Below are 12,866 nucleotides of genomic sequence, written 5' to 3'. Positions count from 1 at the left end.
ACACAGGTGGATCTAAGACATTTGGGAGCCACCTAAAGAAAATGGTAACTCATCAATATATAATATTAATTTTATAAGTATAGTTGCAAATTTGTGTACTAAATCTTTTGTCATTTAACTTCGCAGGAAGCAGAAAAAGGAGGCAGTGTACCATATAAGGATGTGTTTGTAGAAACACATAAACGGAAGACCACGGGAGTCTTCGTATCAGAGAAGGCGAGAACGACAACGGTATGTATTAATTCTATTAATAATCATTGCAATATATATGCAAGTCATCATAATGTTATCATTAATTATTAATGAATACTTTAAACATTATTTTGTAGGAGGCATATGAGCAACAAATGGTAGAGCGATATGGTGAAGACGCTACTCAGCATCCATCATTTGATCCTACAGCATGGGTGACTGCAGCAGGTGAACCCAAAAAAGGTCGCGTGTTCGGGTTTGGGAGTAATATGAACACTTCACCAGTTATTGGTTCTTCCAGTTACGGCTCACCAACTTCTTGCGCCGACATAAGCTCCAAGCAGCCGACTATTCTTTCCGGTGATGATGTACGCGAGATCATTAATGAATCACTGAATAACTACTTCCAATACACCGTCGCCCCCTTTCTCCGAAATGAGATCAAGGCCGCTGTTCAGGATAGGGGATCTTCGATTCCAGGTCCCTCTCAGGTATAATCACATATATAGTTTTTTTGACTATCTTAAAGCACATCTGAGCATGGTAGAATCACATATAGAGTTTTTCTAGATGCCTTAGAACACATATGAACATGCTATAATCACATATTCAATTTTTTTACTGCCTTAGCACACATATGAGCATGATAGAATCACATATATATATATTTAACTTTTTGTCTGTCTTAGAGCACATATGAGCATGATAGAATCACATATAAAGTTTTTTTGATTGCATTAGAACACATAAGCATGCTATAATCACATATTCAGTTTTTTTACTGCCTAAGAACACATATGAGCATATTATAATCACATATTCTGTTTTTTGACTGCCTTAGCACACATATGAACATGCTATAATAACATATAGAGTTTTTTAACTGCCTTAGAACACATATGAACATGTTATATATCATTTATGATAGAATCACATATAAAATTTTTGGCTTTGCCTGCCTTAGAGCACATATGAGCATGCTATATTCACATATTCAATTTTTTTACTGCCTTAGCACACATACGAGCATGATCGAATCACATATATAGTTTTTTGCTTGCCTTAAAGCACATCTGAGCATGGTAGAATCACATATAGAGTTTTTTTATATGCCTTAGAACACATATGAACATGCTATAATCACATATTCAATTTTTTGACTGCCTTAGCACACATATGAGCATGATAGAATCACATATAGAGTTTTTTTATTGCCTTAGATCACACATGAGCACATGATAGAATCACATATAGTGTGTAATTTATTTCATTATATTTTGTTTATCAATACTGACTGTTCTTTTCTTGTGTAGGCTGCTAGCGATAATCAGGGTAGTGGAGCTGAAGGGACAGATAAAGACAATGAACAAGAAGACGCACAAAATCTTGGCGATGATTAGAGGACTGTGTTGAAGAAGTTCTATTTTTTTTATTTTTCCTAATTGTAATTGTTGAATTGTAAATAATTAAACTTTTTAGTTTTAAGGTGGAACGATTAATTATTATAGATACTTGTTATATGAATTTTTTTGTGTGGTTTGTTTTTTATTTACAGGAAATATAAATTGTACAGGAAATATAAATTGTACAGTTCTCCGTAATTAATTTTTAAATAAATTTTTTTTGATTTTTTTTCGTTTTTGCGACGGATTAGCGACGGATGATTCCGTCGCTATTCATATTAATCTAGCGACGGCTTAGCGACGGAATTAAATCCGTCGCCACGCCGTGGTCGCCGTTTAGTACCGGCGGATTGGCGACGGAATATAGCGCTCGTTATTCCGTCGCAATTAGCGACGGACTTGGCGACGGAATAATTCCGTCGCCAGTTAGCGTCGAAATATTCGCGACGTAAGCATACTGTCGCCGCGTTGTCGCTAATCCGTCGCTAACATGGTTAGCGACGGATTAGCGACGGATTAGCGACGAAAGGTGGTCGTCGCTAATCTACTGCTCTGTTGTAGTGGAAGAAGAAGCTTGAGCTAAATAGGATTTCTACAAAATAAATGATTCACCTCAATTATGACTTTCTTATGTGTAAGAATTTTAAGGAGATTTAAAATAAATAAATGACTTACCTTAACTATGACTCTCTTTTGTAAGAATTCTAAGAAGATTTGAAATAGTAGAGTTCTCTCGTTTAAATGTAACTCATACATGAAAAAAATTATATAAATAAAGAGAATCACACTCCTCTTATTATTTAATTGAGAGTGTGTGTGTTTATTCGTAGTTGTAGGTCACAGTGACCGAACCACATTAAGTTTGTGTTCCTTGTGTGTGTGTGTTTCTCTATACCAAATGTATGAGCCTACTTTACATAGTATCACTAGTCATGATTTCATGACATTTAGTTCTGCTTTGTTATCTTCGGGTTTCTCCTCCCTCATGCCAAATTCAGTCATTCAGTAAAATGTGTTTTCTTTATTAGTGCTAATCAAGCTTGATCAACACAACTTTCTTTTATGAAAATCACAAATTGAGTCAGTTATGTTTTCTTAATATATGATAAAATATGTTGATGAATCTTACCCTGCACCCAGTCAATTTTTTACAAAAAGATAAGAAGTGAAACCGAATCTAGAGTTTATGGTATGGAAACAGGCATATTAGTTGGCCCTTAGTTAGATTTGTACAACTACCACAAAGTCCGTCCTGGGGCAAATTATATGTATTTCGTCTACTAATGAGGTTTGGATCACATCCAAACGATCCTACTTCTATCGATCTAGTATTTATATTCTACAACTGAAGAAAGATCTTCAAGATGCTCAAAAAGAAGAAAAGAGTATAGTATTGATTTCAAGGGGGAGCAACATACCAAGATCATAGTGACAAAAGTTTAAAGCTTGTGAATTTCTTGAGAGATTTTCAACTTTTCTAATATTTTTTGAGTTTTTTTTTGGCAAATTCTTGGGAAATTTATTAAAAAACAAATAAATTCTCAAAGATTTTAAAATAAACTAATTACACAATTAATTTTATATGAAAAAGCATCACTCTTTCTATGACCTTAGTAATTAATAATTAGTATTGGTTCCTCTAGATACAAGAACTGAGGGACATATTAATCATTTCTGGGAAACAACATCACCGTCTTTTAAATCCAGAAAATATTGAGAAACATACTTTTTGTTAATGGAAAGGGAAAACCCCCCTAAAAAATTTAACACTTGTTGCCTTTTCAAGAAAAATATGGAGATACATAATAAATTATATGAAAATAGAAGTAGAAAAGGGGCCTAAAAAGAATAAACATGTGTATACGGGGAGGTTGTGATAATAAATTGTGAAATTCTAAAAAATATTCATATTTTGGAAACTACAAGAAAAACTTTATTTAGCGATAGAAATTTGCGTCGAAAATAATCTGTCGCAACGTTGCGATGGATTAGCGAGCGAAAACTATCCGTCCTTAAAATTAAAATTAGTTGCAGAATTTACGATGGAAAAATTCAATCGCCAATGCTGTTGCTAATTTATGACGGATTAGCGACAGACAAATTTCGTCTCACACTCTGTCGCAACTTCGCGACACCATTTTTAAGTCGCTACTCTGTTATAAATTTACTACAGCGTTTGTGATGAAATTTTTTCGGCGCTAATTCATTGCTAAATTTTCTGTAAAATCCTAATGCGAGCCCCTTTCTTTTCTCTTTCTGTTTCATTCTGTCGCTCGTCGCCCACCGACAGTCGCCCTTCGCCCGCTGCCTGCTGCCCGTCGCTCGTCGTCCATCGCCCGTCACCTGTCCCTGTCGCATTCTCCTTCATCTCCTCCTTCTCTTGCCGCCCGTCACCCGTTGCACTCTCCTTCACCTCATCCTTCTCTCGCCGCCTGTCGCCTGCCACACTCTCCTTCACCTCCTCCTTCTCTCGTCGTCCGTTGACCACCTCATTCTCCTTCCCTCACTCCATCTCGCCGCCGTGTGCCACCCCCGAAGACCCCTGAGCACCGACGTTGCCATGTGTCGTGTGCCACCATCGACGTCCCCCGAGCACTGACGTTGTCATGTGCCGACCACATGACAACCCCCAAATAACCCGATTCGTTCACAACTACTCATGGTCCGACAGGGTTCGGACATGACTAGGCTCTCACCCTCTCCGGCGCCCCCTTCCAGGGGACTTGGGTCCAGTCTGTCGGTGAAGACGCTTTTATAGACTACAACTTGGCAGGCGAAGCCTACCGATTCTCAAGTTGCGCTATTTCTGGTTCACTCACCGTTACTAGGAGAATCATTGTAAGTTTCTTTTCCTTCGCTTATTGATATGCTTAAACTTAGCGGGTAGCCTCACTTGACCTGGGGTTGCTAAGTTGAGACGAGTAATCACCTTTAGAGTTCAAGCAAACTTCTGACGCTTCATGCAATCTATGACAATCCACCGCACACAGAGTGCACAACTATGGTAATCCCCCGCTTGCCTCACCACATCGTGTCATGAGCCTACATTTCAGCCGACGACACACCGATAGAAAAGGCACTGCAGACCAATCCTCTATTTGTACATTTGTGCTTTGCAGGTGCGTAGCTGAGTTAATTGTGTGATGCTTAGTGCTAAGTATCACATGCGGGTAAAAATGTCATGCAAAAAGAAATAAGAAAAATGCAAAGGCAAAAGCATGCAAATTGGGTAAATACCCATTGTGAGTAAGTGATGCAGGCGCATCACATGTTATTTAATTTCTTGGATGCAACACTTTTCTGTTCACACACTCACTTAGTTGTGGATATCTAGGATTGCTTTGATGGAGTTCGGAGATCATGCAGAGCATGATTTGAATGTATTAAAATAGAAGTGCTCTTATTTTTGGAGTTCGGATTCCATGTTAGTCATGGTAGTAGTTAGCGGGATATTGAAGTGCATTTGCTGCAGGAACATGTTTGACATTATTTTGATATGAATGATTTGAATATATTGCAATGTTTGATGTGACTGTATTCATGCTTGTATAAAGTTATTTTCAATTTGATTATGTCTTCCATGTGAAATTGTATCATGAAAACATGCTTCAAATGAATGTATCGTATTGATGAATGTGATTTCATCATTCTAAATATCCTTGTGATGAGTGTAAATATGATATGATGGTTTTGCACATGAAAATATTAAGTTATCAACGTTTGCATCATAGTTCTTGTAATTGAATGACATCATATATATATATATATATATATATATATATATATATATATATATATATATAATCATTACATCCACCATCAATACATGATAAATTAGATATTTTCTTCATCATAACATTCTCTTTTAACTGGTTAGGATAATATCTGTAACATCATAGGACAAAATGGTTGTAAACAGTGAATGAATGTACCGTAGGTAATTGACAATAAGGTATCGCTTGAATATATAGATGGTGTTGACAGTTTTATTGAATTTACAATAGCATGTGTCAGTACAGTGGATCTCACTAGTCGGATTAGGTGCCTCTGCTTGATGTGTAAGAACAATCAATTTGTAGAACCTCATGGTGTTAGACATCACCTATACAAGAAGTGTTTTGTGAGTGATTATCAGAATTGGACGCTTCATGGTGAAGATTTTTGGAATAATTTTGATGCACGAGTGGATGTGGTGCACGATAATTCATATTTGGATTTGATATGTGATGCCACAGAACCAAAACTGGGTTCTGCTATGGGTCCTAGTGATGTACCAACTTGGGTAGAGGAAGAAGCAACAAACGATGCAACTAGTAGATTTTATGACTTACTTAAAGATGCTGATGAGCCACTTTAGAATGGTTGCGAGAGTCACACTATCTTGTCTGCAGTTCTTCAACTACTGAATTTGAAGTCCGAGTATAATTTGAGTCAATCATGTTTTGACTGTCTGTGCTCTATTGTGAAGTGCATGTTGCCCAAATATGAGAAATTGGCACAAAATTTTTATCGTGCGAAGGTTATGGTCAACGCTCTAGGTATGGGGTATCAAAAGATAGATGCTTGTTCAAATCACTGCATGTTGTATTTCAAAGATCAAGAAAATAGCAGATCATGTCGGTCATGTGGGCATCCTCGGTTTAAGTCAAAGATAAGAGGCAATAGTAGCACGAGGCCAAAAGAAGTGTCATACAAGTCGCTCTGTTACTTTCTTCTCACTTCTAAATTGCAATGATTGTATATGTCTTCGAGAACAACTAAACACATGAGATGACATGCAAATAAAGTTCGACATGATAAAAACAAGATCACGCATTTTGTTGACGCAAAAGCTTGAAAGTACTTTGATCGTACTCATCTGACCTTCGCAATGAAAGTGCGAAATGTTAAGCTCGGTTTATGTACAGATGAATTTAATCTATTTGGGGGTAGATCAACTCTATACTCGTGTTGGCCAATATTTGTCACCCTATACAACCTTCCTCCAAGCTTGTGTATGAAGCGTCAAAATCTTTTCTTGTCTCTATTGATCCCTGGTCCGACCTCTCCGGGCCAAAATCTTGATGCATATTTAAGGTCATTGATTGATGAACTGAAAATACTATGGGATGACGGTGTTCTCATATACGATGTGCACAAAAAACAAAACTTCAATATGAAGGTTGCTGTTCTATAGACAATCAATGACTTTCCTGCATACAGTACGTTATCTGGTTGGAGCACACATGGGAGATTGGCATGTTTGTACTGCATGGAGGATACAAAATCTTTTAGATTGACACATGGAAAGAAGCTGTGCTGATTTGATTGCCACCGTCGATTTCTACCCAGCGACCATCCATTCCGACGACAAAAGAATGTGTTCTGAGCAGGCACAACTGAAATGGAAGGTCTACCTACACGGTTGTCTGACATAGAGATTTTAAGATGATTGTGATACTTTCTATATGGACTGACAAATGCCCATAGTTCGATGCTCTTCCTTGGATTTGGGAAGGATCACAATTAGACAAAGAAATCTATATTTTGAGAACTACCATATTGGTCGACCTTATTGATACGACATAATTTTGATATGATGCATGTGGAGAAAAATATGTCTGATAATGTGTTGAATACAGTAATGAATGTCAAAGGAAAAATGAAGGATAATTTGAAGGCTCATATGAATTTAAAAGTAATATGTAAAAGACCAGAATTGGAACTCAAAGAGTATAATGACAAAGTACTAAAATCAAAGGCAATGTACGTGCTTGAACTAGATCAAGTAAAACAGGTATGTCAATGGTTGAGACAGTTGAGATTTCCAGATGGATACGTCTCTAACATTACTCAGACTGTGAAGATAGACGATGGACAATTATATGGGTTGAAGAGCCATGATTGTCATGTCATTATGCAACGGTTGATTCCCCTAGCATTCCATGATATGTTAGACAAACCTATATGGGGGTATTATCCGAGTTGAGTAGATTTTTTAGAATATTGTGTGCATCGAAAGTTGTACTAACTGAGGTAAAGAATCTCGAAGGTTCTATCATCACTACTATTTGTCTGCTAGAGAAGATATTTTTACCAACATTTTTTGATGTTATAAAACATGTCATCATACATTTGTCATATGAACTTAGGGTTGGTGGTCCTGTGCAATATCGGTGGATGTACCCATTTGAAAGTTATATTTTTTTTATATATATATTTTTCTCTTCAATACTATTGGAAATTTATTGTATTACGAGATGTATATTGTTGACAGATGCATGTTTGACCTCAAAAAAAAGGTTCAGAATAAAACAAGAGTGGAGGGTTCTATTTGTGAGGCGTACATTTTAGAAGAGATTTCAATTTTCTCATCTATGTACTTTGAACCTCACATTCCAACACGTTACACTTGCCCACCTCGTAATGATGATGAAAAATAATTTATTGTAGCTGACAAACTGTCGATATTTCAACCACTTGGGTATGCCTTTGGCAGTAGCCGGACAAGACTCTTGGAAGATCGAGAGCAATACACAACACAAATCTATATCCTTTTTCATTACTCAGCGATCGACCCCTACATCGAGTAAGTATACTTAATATATAACACTAAGTTCTATATGTGTGTATATGGTTCAGTAATATAAATATTTATTAACTGCAGACGATTTGATCTGGAGTTGTGAAAAGAACTTCCACATCTCACTGATTCAGAAGTATAGAAAGAACGTGAAAAATAAGTTTGTGGCATGGTTGAAAGAGTTGGTAAGGATGATGACATATATTCTTTCTATGTAAACAACAATAAGTTACTTAATTGGTCATGATCACAACCATTGTTTATGCTTGTAAGTCCGCCATGGTGATGTTAATGACCAAGGAATATGTGATTTACAAAATGGTCCGATCAAAGTTGTGCAATGTTACAACGGGTATATCATAAATGGTTATCGATTTCATACAAAAGACTACGGTGTAAACAAATCAATGATGAATAGTGACATGTGTGTCAAGGGTAGCAACTATAGTAAAAATAAACATGACTACTACGGTGTTATAGAAGAAATAATGGAGTTGACTTACTTGGGTATAAATAATAGGGTAACTTTATTCAAGTGTCATTGGTTTGATCCCACAGCAACAAGAGTCAACAAAGCCTCAGGCATTATAGAGGTGAATCATAAATCAATGTTTAGAACATATTAACCATTCATATTAGCCTCGCATGCTCAATAAGTTTACTATACTTCATATCCGAATACAAGAAAGTTAGATAGAAATGAATGGTGGGCAGTTTGCAAGGTAAAGTCTAAACTATACCACGAGTATGATCAATTACAGAAAGACAAGATTGTTGAAGAGGGTGATTACTATCAATCAGATAATATGTATGACTTCTCTTATGGTCACGATGTCACACATGGTATGCATGTCATATCTTTATTGTTCGATGGCACACGTATGGAAGAATGTGATCCAAATGATATACCAAGTGGATGGGCACCCAATGAAGAAGAAGACAAAGAGGACAAAGAGGAGGTGGATGAAGAAGAAGAATATGAAAGTCAAACAAGTAATGAGGAAGCATACTTGAGCTAGTGAAATACATCTTGTAATACATACTACATCACTTTCTCATATGCTCTTATATTTGAATGTATTGCAATATTTGATGTGAATGATTTGAATGTATTGCAATGTTTGATGTGACTGTATGCATGCTTGCATGAAGTTATTTGTGATTTGATTATATATCCATGAAGATATAGAGTTGTGTAATTGATCCAAATAAAATTTTTATTTGTTAGAATATGGTTCATGACGGTCATAATGATCGAGCACCCAGTGCTAGCCAGTCTCAGCCTTCATCTTCACGGGTTGCTTCGATAGGTATATCATTTAACTAATTATATACCTGATTAGTTTAAATATGCATTGTGTGAATTTTTAACTCATTTTTCTATAGATGATGTTTTGTCTGCACATGACCTACCTACACCAGTTATTCATACATGTCACGAGACAATGCCAGATGCAGGGTCTTCTCAGTGTGACACACGATGACTTATTCAAATAGTGTATATCGATAGTCAACCGTAAGTATTTCAGTGTCACTTATCCAATACTTATCTTATAAATAGTGTATATCGATAGTTAATATATACCAATTTATGTGTAGCACGAGGTTCGAGCCACAAGAAGTAATATAAAAAATTAGGCAATCACTAGTTTCGCATCTTTCAAGATTGATCGCTCAATGAAAAGAGTATCCAAAGGAGGTATTGAAAAGTTTGTGGTCCTCATTCATGGTATACAATCATTTATCATAGCTAATGTGTTTCATATTTAATTTTCTGTTATAGTCATGTGTATTAACTTTCTCAAATTATTTGTAAGTTTCAAATCGCTTCGCGACTGCGAAGGAGGAGCCTGACGCGAGGTGAGTATGGTAGAAGGTGACTGTCAATCGATTTGCAGACTTGCTGCACAATATGAAGACTGCAACAATAAAAATATCTGGTGGAAAAGATGATTCACTACAGTGGAAGGGCCATGACCTTCCTATAATTAGGTCAGATTATTGGGATGCAATATGCGACAAGTGGGCGGGCCATGAATTTTAAAATCGCCCAGCAAAGGCTGCACAAAACCGAGTGAAGATGCTCGATGCCCATCTACAAACAGGTGAATTTAGGACTTTTGGGCGTCATCTGAAGAAAATGGTAACTCATCAATATATATATATATATATATATATATATATATATATATATATATATATATATTGTCAAATTCATAAGTATTGTTGCATACTTTTTAATTAATTTTTTTATCATTTAACCTCGCAGGAGACAGAAAAAGGAAGCATTGTGCCTTATAAGGATGTGTTTGTTGAAACACATAAATGTAAGAGCACGGGAGAGTTCGTATCAGAGAAGGTGAGAGCGACAACAATATGTATTTATTGTATTAATAAATATTGTAATAGACACGTTATCATGAACATTATAATTTTTAATTATTAATTCATACTATAATAATTAATTTGTAGGAGTCATACGAGCAGGTAGATGGTAGAGCGATATGACGATGACTTCACTCAGCATCCTTCTTTTGATCCTGCAGCTTGACTGACTGCAACCGGTGAACCAAAAAAGGGTCATGTGTTCGAGTTTGGGAGTAATATGAATACCACACCAGTCGTTGCCTCCTCCAGCCAGATCTCTCAAAGTTCTCCCACCAGCATCAACTCCCAACATTCGATTGACCCTGCTAATTCTTGAGATGGTGTCCGCCAGCTTGTTAAGGACACAATGCGTGACTATTTACATGAAGTCATTTCCGACGTTGTCCGTAATGAGTTGTGCAACTTTTTTCGGGACAGAGGAAATTTGTCTGCAGGTGCCTGTCAGGTATGAAAGTTTCATGTCATTTATTTCATGTCGTTAGATTTTAAGCTAGTATATGCATGATTTCATCAAATATGAGCATGATTTCATCATTATGAAAGTTTTTTTATTGCCTTATAACACATATATGCATGATTGAATCACTATGAAAGTTTTTTGACAACCTTAGAACATATATTAGCATGATTTCATCATTATAAAAGTTTTTTGACTGCCTTAGAACATATATATGCATGCTTGAATACCTATAAAAGTTTTTTGATAACCTTAGAACACATATATGCATGATTGAATCACTATAAAAGTTTTTTGACAACATTAGAACACATATAAGCATGATTTCATTACTATGAAAGTTTTTTGACTGCCTTATAACACATATATGCATGATTGAATCACTATAAAAGTTTTTTGACAATATTAGAATACATATAAGCATGATTTAATCACTATGAAAGTTTTTGGTGGCTTTATAACACATATATGCATGATTGAATCACTATGAAAGTTTTTTGATAACCTTAGAACACATATACAAGCATGATTTCATCATTATGAAAGTTTTTTGACAACCTTAGAACACATATATAAGCATGATTTCATCAGTATGAAATTGTTTGACTGTCTTATAACACATATATGCATTATTGAATCACTATGAAAGTTTTTTTACAACCTTAGAACACATATTTGCATGATTGAATCACTATGATTTTTTTTTATTGTCTTATAACACATATATGCATGATTGTGATACAAAACACATTTATTTGACAACCTTATAACACATATATGCATGCTTGAATCATTATGACATTTTTTTGACAACCTTAGAACAAATATCTGCATGATTGAATCACTATGATTTTTTTTTGTCAGCCTTAGAACACATATCTGAATTCAGTTAATGTCTTTCACTTTATTGCTAGCTAGTCTATGTGAAATTCATTCATGTTACTTTGATTGCCTTAGATTAGGTGCATTGCATATAATTTATTTCATTATATTTTGTTTATCAATACTAACATTTTGGTTCTCTTATAGGATGCTGGAGATAATCGACGTAGAGGAGCTGATGGAGGCATGGATGAAGGGACAGATCGAGATAATGAAGAGGATGATGCTCAGAATCTTGGCGATGATTAGATTCATGTATTGAATTTGTTGTACCTTCTTGTTATTTCAAAAGAAACTCTTTGTATATGTTCACTTGTAAATAATTAGAACTTGACGAGGATTATAGTGGATCGATAAATTTTTTTACCTTGTATCTTGTGTTAAATTTGTTTCAGCAGCTTTGTATTTGTATTTTGTATGTGTACTTTATTTTTTATACACAGGATATATAAATTGTATAACGAAATTTTTTTTCTCGATATTTATATTTCAAACAATTTTTTTTATTTTTTGCGACAAATAATATCCATCGCTAATTAGTATCGACCTACAATTTAACGACGGATTAGGGACAAATATTTATCCATCGCAAAACTGAATTGGCCGATATTTTGTGACGGATTGTAATCTGTCACTACAATAGCAATGAAATTAGCGACAAATGTGTATTTGTTGTAAAACCAAATCTCTACGGATTAGTGACGGCCTCGCGATGGATCATGACATTCGCTAATCCGTCGCTAATTAGTGACAGAAGTAACGACAAATATGTTTCATCGCTAATTAGCGATTAGGAAATTGCGATATAAGTTATCCGTCGCTAAATTGTTCAACGACGGATTTGTGATGAATTAACGACGGATTACGACAATCGCTAATCCAATAATAATAATTTGTATTGGTTCATCTAGATACAAGAACTTAGGGGCAGATTAATCATTTATGGGAAACAGTAAGCCCTCACCGTCTTTTAAATCCAGAA

The 12,866-nt window shown here is 35.5% G+C and overlaps 1 protein-coding gene across 1 annotated transcript; it reads left to right on the top strand.

The window, feature by feature from the left end:
- Positions 1-461: 461 nt before the first annotated feature.
- On the top strand, positions 462-1,695 carry LOC149827386 (uncharacterized). The gene is made up of 2 exons (XM_090018500.1): positions 462-683; positions 1,506-1,695. Exons 1-2 carry the CDS (start codon positions 462-464, stop codon positions 1,590-1,592), a joined length of 309 nt encoding a protein of 102 aa, XP_089874626.1. The 3' UTR covers positions 1,593-1,695.
- Positions 1,696-12,866: the final 11,171 nt, after the last annotated feature.

The sequence above is a fragment of the Nuphar pumila genome, chromosome 10, assembly GCF_984573655.1.
Source record: "Nuphar pumila chromosome 10, dmNupPumi1.hap1.1, whole genome shotgun sequence".
Classification (NCBI taxonomy): Eukaryota; Viridiplantae; Streptophyta; class Magnoliopsida; order Nymphaeales; family Nymphaeaceae; genus Nuphar; species Nuphar pumila.
The sequence above is the reverse complement of the archived record's forward strand: the minus strand, read 5'-3'. Positions and strand labels throughout refer to the sequence as shown.

Excerpts from the sequence above, each read along its gene's own strand:
- LOC149827386 (XM_090018500.1), top strand. The coding sequence starts at position 462 with ATGAACACTTCACCAGTTATTGGTTCTTCCAGTTACGGCTCACCAACT. Across the intron at positions 684-1,505 it reads CGATTCCAGGTCCCTCTCAG|GCTGCTAGCGATAATCAGGG; the intron begins GTATAATCACAT and ends TTTCTTGTGTAG.